General features: G+C 32.6%; 1 protein-coding gene and 1 long non-coding RNA gene across 2 annotated transcripts; one reads left to right on the forward strand and one right to left on the reverse strand.

Moving 5' to 3' along the window:
- Window positions 1-690: 690 nt before the first annotated feature.
- LOC107877900 (protein TIFY 10A) lies at window positions 691-2080 on the forward strand. The gene is made up of 3 exons (XM_016724701.2): window positions 691-1064; window positions 1163-1516; window positions 1684-2080. Exons 1-3 carry the CDS (start codon window positions 914-916, stop codon window positions 1866-1868), a joined length of 690 nt encoding a protein of 229 aa, XP_016580187.1. The 5' UTR covers window positions 691-913; the 3' UTR covers window positions 1869-2080.
- Window positions 2081-10889: 8809 nt separating this feature from the next.
- Window positions 10890-11728, reverse strand: LOC107877901. Its single transcript, XR_001676614.2, has 2 exons — window positions 11372-11728; window positions 10890-11295 (listed from the first exon to the last, which is right to left on the reverse strand). It is a non-coding gene; the product is annotated as an uncharacterized LOC107877901 (long non-coding RNA).
- Between the last annotated feature and the right edge of the window lie 343 nt (window positions 11729-12071).

Here is a 12071-nt window from a genome sequence, read left to right on the forward strand (position 1 = left end):
AAAAATAAGAAAGAAAAAATAAAAAAAATAAAATTAAAAAGGAAATGAAAAAGCAAAAACAAATAAACAAAAAAAGGAAAAAGAAGAAGAAAGAGAAGTAGGGCTAGAGATAAAATTGAGGAAAAAAATAGAAATGAAAAAAAAAAAAAAAAGAGAATGAAAAGAAGAAAAAAATGAAAAAAAAAAGCTACAAATTATAATTTTAAAAGTTAAGCTAAAAACACTCTTTTAGTGAAATCTATGCTAGTTTTGTAAGTCTTCCATAAATATAAATATAAAAAAGATATTTTAAAAATTAAATAAGAAAGAATGATTTATTTTTTAAACTTGAAAGGATATTTAATTTTTAAAGCAATATCAGGGGTATAAACCATTGTCGGAAAATAAAAACAAAAGAAAAGGGTTAAAAGAGAGAAAGAAAAATAACAGCTATACAAAAATGGCAAAACGGTGTAAATAAACAGAGATTGAAGGGCAGTTGTTACAGGTGCAAAATAACAGGCTAATTGCAACACCACTTTTCTTAAGCGGAAACAACACGTGTTTGACATGCGAATTCCTTTTTCGGTTTAATTTTTAATTTAAACAATAACAAAATAATTTAAAATAAATAAATAAAATAAAAAAGAAAAAGTGGAGAAGCATAATCAACCTTTACAAACAGGGAAACAACACGTTTTCTTTTAATATAAAGTAATTAAAGTCTCCATATATTCCTCGTGCTTAACCCACCCCACCCCCACTCATACCTCACGTCCACTTCCGTGTTTGAATTGAAATATATATACATGTGCTTTTAACCTGTAGTCCTCAACTTTACTTTCGTTCAACAAGAAGAAAGAAGAAAGAAGAAGAAAGAAGAAAGAGAAGAAGATCTTTAGTGTTTTTCGAGTGATAAGAAAAGTATTTAGTAATGGCTTCATCAGAGATTGTGGATTCTGGCAAATTGGCTGGTCAGAGATCGCATTTCTCTCATACGTGTAGCTTGTTGAGCCAATACTTGAAAGAGAAGGGTTCTTTGGGAGATCTTTATCTTGGTATTAGCCGCAATTTTGATTCAACTGGTATGCATGATTTTTGAATTTTGTCTAGAGTGTTAATTTGGAGTTATTCTGTATTTAATTTAATTGCTAATAAATGAGCTATAAATTTGTTTCAACAGGCTCTGCTACTATGGATTTGCTTCCAATGATTGAGAAATCGGCAGCAACGAATACTCAGAAATCGATGAATCTGTTCCTTCAAGGTGCAACCAAGGCTGAATCGAGTATTGATAAATCACAGATGACCATATTTTATGCAGGTCAAGTTATTGTTTTCAATGATTTTCCGGCAGATAAAGCTAAGGAAATCATGCTTATGGCTAGTAACAACGCCAACAATACACAAAATCCAATCAACAAACAAGCGGAATCTACTGTTGATTTGGTTACCCCTGCTGTTAACATTGTCCCGCCCAGTTTAGCCAACACTTCCATCCAGGAACATCAAATGACTTCTCAGCCTATTGTTTCTGGTAATAATTTTCCCCATCCTTATACGTGGCTGGCGAAGTGAGAAATTTCATTAAGAATGTTCAAATTTAATATAAAAATATTTTTTGACTTATATGTTTCGCAGGTATAATATTTCAACGAGGAGGGTTTCAACTGGCCTAACTTCCATGTTTTTTTTTTCTTGCAGATTTACCAATTGCCAGAAGAGCTTCACTTACAAGGTTCTTAGAGAAAAGAAAAGATAGGCTGACTGCAAAAGTACCATATCAAACAAGCACCCCTCATAAACACACAGCTAATCCTAAGAAGGAAGAAAACAAGGCATGGCTGGGATTGGGTGCTCAGTTTCCTGTGAAAACTGAGCAATACTAGTACTTAGTTTTGTAGAGGATAATACTACTACAATTCCAAGTTTAATCTTGGCTTTCAACTCTCATTGAACCCACTTAGATCTGACTACTATTCCCTATTATTAATAATACATTTCTGTAATTAATTAAAACCATATATGGTTTTTATCTGCCCTTGTAGGTATTCAAATCATCGTTTCTCAAGTTTTCATTTGTAATGGAATTTTACAACAATTTCTTTTGTGTATTCTTTTATATGTTTTTGGTGAAGATAGCTAATTCTTTATTTCTTTGCTTTTATCAGATGTTAACAGTGAAATTGAATAATTAAAACCAGATAGGCAGTAGAATCAGGGGAAACTGGAAAGAGGCATCGTTTGATTATGACTGATAATTTTTTTTTTTTAAATTATGATTGATAATGGTTTCTTGATAGGTGGTATTGGAATCAATTTTTGTGTATCTTGTTCCCCAAAGAATCTAATTCCCTTTTTTAACAAATAATAACTTTTTTCCTGGTCTTCTCCGCTAAATGGCCTTTACCTTTTACTATTTATCAATTGTTTAGCTTAAATTTTTATTTACTTTCTAATGATTACAAGTACTCTCTTTATTTTTAAATGAATGATTTTTGACACAATAATAAAACAAACATTTTTTAAAAAAATTATTACTATTTTTAATGCATGAAATTTTCAAGAGCTACTAATGGAAGAGTAGTGATAAGGCCTGCGCGTTGGGGTAAAAACAGAGGGAGTAGTAATATTCAATGAAGAACTTCATGTAAAATCGGTGAAAATAAGAGGGCAATTGAAATCCCGTTTACCGTAATAAATGATAATCCTTACCAAGGAAAATTTAAGAAGTAGAAAGAGGAAAAATAAATAAAGAGTAGGGTCACCTATGCGGCTAGAGAGAGAATAATAGGGCACGCGGTTTTGAAAACTGCAACGCGGAAGAGGGGCCTCATAAATGCCGGGAAAGACGACATGGGAAGCTAAATGCATCAACTCATAGACTTTTAAGTTTACTAGTTCAACCGTAATCTTTAATTATTTTAAATTAGATAATTTTATTTAACGTAAAATTTTTTTAATAAAACTTTAAAAGTTTAGATTACTTTTAAAATATTTTTTAATATTTTAATATAAAATTTAAAGAGCTGCATCGATTTGAACTACGCGACGGCAGGTTGTCGCAGGTTACCAGAGAAGGGGAACAACTCCTTTCTCCTTTGCCTAGCTCAATCTTCCTTTTCTGATTGAAAGTAGCAAGTCACTCTACTATTGGTAGACAGGCCAGATAGAAGGTTGCTCATCTAGCCTAGTGGATCCATTATTTATGCGGCAGTGCAATGCAGCTGAAAAAGTGATTTTTTTTTTAAATCTTTAAAAAATATTTGATTACTTACTTAACTTTTAAAAATTTATATTTCATATATTTTTCTTATTCTAATACTTTCATATTTATTTTTAAAATTTTTAAATCATTTTAAAATCAATTTTAGTTAATTTAAAATTCTTAAACTAATAAAAAATATATTAGTTGTTATTAATTCTAATGATTTATAACAAAAAAAGAAAGGTTTACTATAATTATTTAATTAGTTTCAACTCTTAAATATTAAATAAATATTAAAAAGATGATTTTGTCTAAATAGAGATTTAACGAAAGATAAAAAGTTCAAACAATATTTTAAGATACTTCACACTTTTAATATAGTATAGATTACTCATGTTTTAGTTGTCCATTTTTCATGTTCAAGAATATTTATTCAATTTATAAATTAATTAATAAGTAAAATATATATTATATTAAAAAATAATATAGTAAGTCTTTCATTTATTTATTATTCGAAAAGACAGCTATGGAATAAAATAAATTATAGATATTTGTGAGATTATAAATCATGAAATTAACATTAAAATTAAATTAGTATTAATTATAAAAATATTTTACTTTGCTCATTTTGGAATTGACAAAGGGTTGTCTGAATTAGTTTTTCTTAAAGTGACTTATAAGCTAAAAGTCAAAAGTAGGTAACAATTTACTTTTAACTTTTTTAATTATTTTTTAAGTTTTAACTAAGCACTTTATGTATTTATCAAACATTTTCAAAAATTTAAAAATACTTAAAAATTAAATACACCTAAAACCAAGTCAATCCACACACCCTCTAAAAATGAAAGTGCAACATACCTATAAATTGAACAGGGCTACGGTCAATCTAAGCGAAAAATAAAAGTTAAAACAAAATTTGGTTCTAAAATTAGTTAACTCTATATATGTGTATGGGGGGAAATTATTTATATCTCTAATTTATTTTAAAATTTACTCTCAATTTTGTAAAAAAACTCCCTGCATTAGCTTTTACTTTTCATTATTTTTTAATTAGATTTTATTTTTATTTCTTTGTTTAGCTTCACTTGTCACTTTTGATCAAGAAGAGATAAAAGAGTTTTTTCTATTTTACCCTTAATATTAATTGCTTATTCTGCAAATCATTTTCAAGACATATTACTCTAAAAATCAATTAATAGGAGTAGTATTGTAAAATAGACATATCAATAATTATTTTATTAATAAATTTGTCATGTAAAAAAGTAACAAGTAAAAGCAGATGAAAGAATTAACATTCTCCGCCCAATATCTTTCTAACCTTACATTATCAGTCTTTTTACTTATTTAAAATCATGATATTTTAGTTTTCAAACCTATATAACAATTTTTTTACTAGAAAAATTGTTTTGTTATAGATTTTGATTAAACATACCGTGAGTTCTCATTGTTTCATTATAGAAAACTGAGAAATATTTGTTGAGTGTATAAACTAATGTAATTATATAATGAAAATTAAAGGAATGAAAAAATAATTTAATAACATTAATAAAAATTATAACGTGATAACCCTATAAACATATTTTGATGCAAGTTATAAAATATAACTCATAAAATAAAGGTATATATTACATAACAAATTCTTAAAACATTATTCATAAATAAATTTTAAAGTATAATTTTAAAATATTATATTAATGACAAATCAAAATTCGTTTACATAAATAAAAGAGAATAAGAAACAAATGAAACTTAAGTATGCATGCACATAATACATATGCATACTTAATGCATATATTATTAAACTGACACGATTCAAATTCATCATGTGTGACATCCACCCTCCGATGGGAGAACCCTCTCATCCAAACTATTGTTATCAATTACTTAACCAACTATAACAACCAATTTCATTAAGAAAATAATATCTCTTGACACTTTAATTAACTGTGAAAAGGCTCAGTAAAAAAACCCCTAGCAACCTACACCTCAAACCCTAGCTAATTGCCAGCCACTATGGCCAATGTGGCCGGTGGGACTGTCCCACCGGATGAAAGTAACAAACAGATTAATGAGAACAGTAATGACAATCAGAAGGGGGGTTGTAATACAAAGTTTGCAGATCTCTTGAAGCCTAAAGCAGTGGATAACAACAGTATTAGGGTTCCACCTAAACCTGTAATAATGCTGCATGGGGAGCCTACGATAATGTGGAAGTCATCCGATGTACGTAACCCAATAATGCAGGAGAAACTACAATATGCTATTATCGAAAAATTCTTCCATGACAAACCACATATTGATGTATTGAGAAAAAGCATTCCAGCTCAATGCGGGATCAAGGGTAATTTTACAATTATTATCTACAACAACATTTTACATTAAATCGACGGATATGTATTAGCAGATGAGGACATTGAAGTGGGATCCATGGTTTGAGCCTGATATTGAATCAACAATTGGAGTAGCTTGGATCTCTATGCCTGACTTACCACCGAATTTCTTTGCTAGAGATGCAATATTTTCTATTGCTTCTGCAGTAGGCAAACCTTTGACAGTAGACATGGCTACTAAAAATCAAACCAGATCCAGCTGTGCAAGAGTTAAGGTGGAGGTAGATCTAGTTGTAAAATTACCTCAGTGGATACCAATGAATGAAGAGAATGATAGTACAGGGGAAATCAAATCTAAGTGGGTACAAATCCATTATGATTACATGCCAAAGTACTGTAAAGACTGTTGTTTACAAGGGCATGATGAAGCTAGCTATTGGAACATTCACCCAGAATTATATGATAAGGTGAAGGATGAAAAAGAGCAGAATAAACAAAGGAAGCAACAACATTATCATGATAAGGCAAGAAGAGGAACCACAAATAACCAACAATGGATAACAAGGAGGAATAGGTACAGGAGGGATAGATATGGGCATATTCTGGAAGAGGTAAATGATGAGAAAGAAAAAGAGATAGAGGTGTCAATTTCATTTGATGCACTAGAAGCTGTAGAGGACAATGATAAAGTGAAAAAAGAGGAAGCAGAGAAGGGTGACCATGCTAAACAAGTGGTAGGAGAGAAAGTCAGCATAAAAGATTGTCAAAAAAAAGCTTTGGCAAAACTTAAGATGTAAAGCAATCTTCAAAAGGTGCAGAGGAGCTACCAGTATCACAAGACTCAAGTAATAACACTGATAAGAAGGAGGATAGCCAGGAAAAAAGTGGTACAACAAAGTGATGGTAATCAACAAATAATAGATGAACAAGAGAAGCAGAGTCGGAGCAAAGAAGTTTCACAAAAGGCAGCAGAAGATATGCAAATGTAGTTATATGATAAAGAAGCAAATGAACTTATGGTGATAAAAGGTATTTTACCCATAGCAATTAAATTAGAGAATTTATTGGAAAGCTGTAATAAGGCCAAGGAAGGCCTAAATGGGACGAACTTGGATGACAACATCAATCAAGTGACTAAGGAAGCTGATTTGTCACCAAACCAAATAGAGCCATTGAAAGAAAAACAAGGAAGAGCAAAGAAGAAAAACCAGAGTTCCAGTACCAGTTTAGCTACAATGCATACAAAGAGTCACACAGCTAAAACAAAGTCAAGATGAATGCACTGATATGGAACATAAGGTCAGTCAATACACAACAACAGGCCTTTACAATATTAATCACAATGCAAATGAGATATCATTTTTACTTCATAGGAATCATGGAACCATTTCAAGATGATCAACATATAGAAAATTATAGAAGGAGGTTGGGTATGAAACATGCTTTGGTGAATGCATCAGGAAAGATATGGGCCTTCAGGGATGAAATTGTTGAATTTAGCATTGTTAAAGATGAGGAACAACAATTATCTTTGAAGCTTGCAAATCAACATGCAGATGTTTCTTTTATAGTTACTTGGTATATGCAAAATGCACTCCAAATGAAAGACTGGTGTTATGGGATTCCTTAGCAGACATGGATGATTCATATCAATTGCCATGGGTAATAGAAGGAGATTTCAATATAATAAGAAGTGAAGAGGAAAAATTGGGGGGTCTACCTATTACAATTAATGAAACACATGATTTTAATTAGTGTATTAATCTGTGTAACGTGGAAGAGATTCAATTTAAGGAAAACAAATACACTTGGTGAAATGAAAGAACAGATAAGAATTGTATATTCAAAAGGTTGTATAGAATTCTGTGTAATGACAAGCTGCAAAATGTGTTTCAGATAATAGAGGTGGAACATCTAGCTAGGAGTAGATCTGATCACTCTCCTTTATTAATTCAATTCAGAAGGGAAAGAGGGCATTTGGTTAGAGCATTCAGATTTTTAAATCTATGGCTTAAAGAAGAATCATGCATGGAGGTGATAAAGAAGAATTGGACATCAAAGATAGAAGGCAATCCATTCATAGTGTTTCATCATAAACTGAAAACCACAAAATTAGCTCTCACAAGGTGGAGTAAAGAGAAATTTGGTAATATATTCCAGGAAATTGCAACACTGAAAGATATTATCAAAGTAAGGGAGAAGCAGTTTGAAGAGAATCCAAGTAGAACAAACAGAGAAAATCTTTTTAAGTCTCATGCTGAGCTAAATATGTAGCTTAAAAGAGAAGAAGATTTATGGAGGCAGAAGGCAGTGTATGAATGGTTTAAGGATGGAGAGAGAAATATCAAATTCTTCCATACTATAGTTAAAGGGAGAATTAGTAGACTCAGGAGCAGTAGAATTCAGAATGAAGAAGGTGAATGGATGAAAGAAACACAAGACATAGCTCAGTCAGCTATCACATTTTTTCAGAAATAGTTTACAAAGCAAAAGGATGTAGAGGATTTCTCTTTGTTAGATGAACTACCTAGTTTGATAAATAATGAACAGAATAAGGAAATTATGAGAATTCCAAGAGAAGATGAAGTAAAAGAAGCTGTAATAGGGCTGAATAGGAATGGTACAGGTGGTCCTGATGGAATGTCAGGGGCCTTTTATCAAGATGCATGGGAGATCATCAAGCAGGACATTTAGAGAATGGTTACAGCCTTTTTTTGTGGATTTCAACTTCCCAAGTTCATTACACATACTAATTTGGTATTATTACCAAAAAAGTTAGTAGTGAACACCTTCTCTGATATGAGGCCTATATCTCTTAGTAATTTTATGAATAAAATATTTTCAAGAATTATTCAGTAGAGGATTAAGGGATTACTTCCTAAGTTGATATCACCAGAGCAGACAGGTTTTGTATAAGGGAGGAGTATTGCTAAGAATGTATTGGTGGTGCAGGAAATTATCTCAAAAATAAGAAAAAAGAGGAAAACCTCCAAATATGGTTATGAAACTAGATATGATTAAAGCATATGACAGGGTGCAGTGACTGTTTTTAACCAAGGTGTTGAGGAAATTGGGTTTTTCTGAAGTTCTTATTGACATGATGTACAAACTATTAGAAAATAATTACAACAACAACAACAACAAACCCAGTGTATTCCCACCTAGTGGGGTCTGGGGGGGGGTAAGATGTACGCAGTCCATACCTCTACCTCTGATGAAGTAGAAAGGCTATTAGAAAATAATTAATATTAAATATTTCTTAATGGTTATCCTAAAGGTTTATTTAAATCCTCAAGAGGTTTGAAGCAAGGGGATCCATTGTCACCTACATTATTCATAATAGCAACAGAAGTATTATCAAGGAATCTGAAGAAGTTGATGCAGAAAAAGGAGTTCAAATTGTTTGGTATGCCAAGGGGAAGTCCTAAACTTAATCACCTAGATTTTGCAGATAATATGATTATCTTATGTAAAGCTAAGGTGAAAACTTTGCAGTTGGTGACTGAAACTCTGGACAGATATGAAGAGGTGTCAGGATAGAAAATAAACAAAGAAAAGAGTGCAAATTACTTGCACAAAGGTATGTCAAAGAGAGTTGGAGTTACGGCAGAAGTAGCTACTGGCATTTTGAGGAAAGAATTCCGCTTCACATACCTTGGATGTCCTATTTTTTATATGAGAAAGAAGAAGGACTACTATCAACAGCTGATGAATAAAATAACTGGTAAGGTACAAATATGGAAAGGAAAACTGTTATCATATAGAAGGAGAGTTGTGCTGATTAAGCATGTCTTACAAAGCATCCCTATTCACTATTTATCAGTGATGAACCCACTATTGAATGTGTTGAATTCCATCCAAAGAGTTTTAGCTTAATTTTTCTGGAGCAGTAAAATAGGGGAAAAGGGAAGACACTGGGTAAAATGGCAAACAATGTGTTTACCACAAGAGGAAGAAGAGTTGGGATTTAGAAGGATCACTAATATCTCTACGGCTTTATTTTTAAGTTATGGTGGACTTTCAGGACCACAAAGTCTATTTGGAAAGAGTATATGTACAACAAATACTACAAAAAAGAGCATCCAAAAATAGTCATATGGAAAACAAGTGCTGGTGGATCACAACCGTGGAAAAAATGCTAATTGCTAGAGAATTAGTGGAACATTTGATTGTATGGCAATTGAGAGAGGGAAATTTTAATATTTGGCTAGATAGTTGGACTAGTCAAGGTGATATTTACTCTTTGCTGGAGGAAATTCGTGATGAGAATGGACAATATCAGCAAGTAAGGAATATTGTAAGAGAAGACAGTTGGGATGAACAGGTTATCAAAAATATGTTTACAGAAGAGATGGATGAGCATATTCTAACTAAAGTAAAGCCCCCAACAGATACTGATAGTGATTGGCCCATATGAAGTATTGAATCAAAGGGAATGTTTACAATTAAGTCATCTTGGACAATACTTTAGGAACAAGGATCATGTAAATAACACATATAAGTGTATTTGGATTAAGGGTTTACCCTTTAAAATATGTTTTTTATGTGGAGATAAAAGCAGAATACCAGTGGATAATAATGTAAGAATGTGGGGGATGCAGGGTCCATCTAAATGCTGGTGTTGTGATAAACCTGCAGTGGAGACACTTGCTCATGTCTTCAGAAGGTCTTTTATGCTAACATGACCAGGTGGTCCTACTTTTCTTTTTTTGCAGGTATACCTATTCAAGACTTGACACTAAGAGGTACAATACTTAGATGGTGGAATATTTAGGTGAAGAAGGGAGAACAACCATATTTTTATGCTTTTCCCAACATCATTCTTTGGGAGCTATAGAGGAGAAGAAATAATAAAAAACATGACAACAAGGACATCACAGGACTGAGGCTCATCTACAATATAACAAGGAATCTGAGGATACTATTGAAGGTCAGAAAACCGGTAGTTAACTTCCCTAATGAATGGCCAAAAATAATCAAGGAGTTTGATAAGCTGAAAAGAAAAATGAAGGCTACTACAGTTATATGGGAGGTACCAATAGAGGGATGGGTGAAGTACAACACAAATGGAGCTGTCAGAGGAGAAGGAGGAAGCTCATATGCATTCTGTTTGAGAGATGAGAATGGGGATGTACTATATGCTAGAGGAGAACCACAATAATATACATACAGTATGTAGACAGAGGCAAATGCTATTCTACATGCAGCCAAACATTGCAAACAAACAAAGTACAACAAGGTGATTATTCAGATAGACTCACTCATCATGCAAAAGGTCCTAACAAGAGTATGACAGTGCCCATGGAATATTGGAAGTATAGTCAGACAGATACAACAAAGCATGCAAGACAAGCAAGTGAAATATCAACATATTTACAGAGAGGGTAACCAGTTAGTTGATCATCTTGCAAACATAGCCATAGATACAAGAGCATTCACTATTACAAGTTTTCAGCAACTAGAGAAAAGAGGAATAACCATCCTAAATAGTGATAAATGGCAGAGTCCATACTTGAGAATTACACCATTAAAAGGATAAGAGGTAGGAAGAGAATCAAGCTAAATAGTTTACATGCAACATCTGTACATTCCACAGAAGCATAAAAAAGAGTGCATGTACTAACTAGCCTAAGCTAATACAACCAACAAAAAGGACTCTCAGCATCATGGGAGGGTCTATTGGTCAGTTGGAGCTTAATAAACCTAGGATTGAGGTTGTTAACCGAATACTCGTGGGTCCAAGCATCCCATTGTCTTCATCCCTACCATATCTATGGACTACAAGCAAGAGAAATCAAAGACAAGAACACCAGATCCAAAAAAAGCAAAGTGAGAAAGAGGAGGGTCAACTCACTCGAATGTAACAGCATAACACAGATGACTAGATCCCTCTTAGATGAATAAAAAGCTTCTCAATGTCCCATCTACTGAAGAACTCAACTTCAGCAGGTGAAGCATCAATATTCAAGTAAACTGAAGAAGCTAATAGCTAAACAAAGAAAAGGAGGCGTGACTTACTTCTGTAAGCCAATTTTTGCAAGAAAACCACGATAATGGAGGCACAACTTGATCACCCAGAGCATCAATCGAAGGAAGCTAGACTTGATGAATGGGATCTTTATTTCAGAAGGAGGCGTGAAGAGGATTAGGAAACTAAGATGTTTTTAGAAACCCAACTGATTTACATGTTATTAAATTGGACCCGGGCTGGGCTGAGTTAGCAGAATAGTAGTAGGCTTTTAATTTGTATAATGGGTTGGTCCATTAGTGTTTGTTGATTATTAATAAAATAGCAAATTAAACCAAAAAGTGTGAAAATGAAATCATCAAATGTAATGCATCCCCAAAATCTGTCATCGAGCCAAAACATCTAACTAAGCATATTATAGGTACAATCCAAAAGATTACAATAAAATAAAACTATCTTTACCCAAAATAAGTAGAGAAGATCAAAATAGGATAGATACATGGCTGCTCGAAAGATGATTGCTCACCCTTGGATCTAAAGCCGCGTTAGGATCTACAAATAAGGTCTCGTCAAAGTCGTTGGAATA

This window comes from Capsicum annuum, chromosome 7, assembly GCF_002878395.1.
Source record: "Capsicum annuum cultivar UCD-10X-F1 chromosome 7, UCD10Xv1.1, whole genome shotgun sequence".
NCBI lineage: Eukaryota > Viridiplantae > Streptophyta > Magnoliopsida > Solanales > Solanaceae > Capsicum > Capsicum annuum.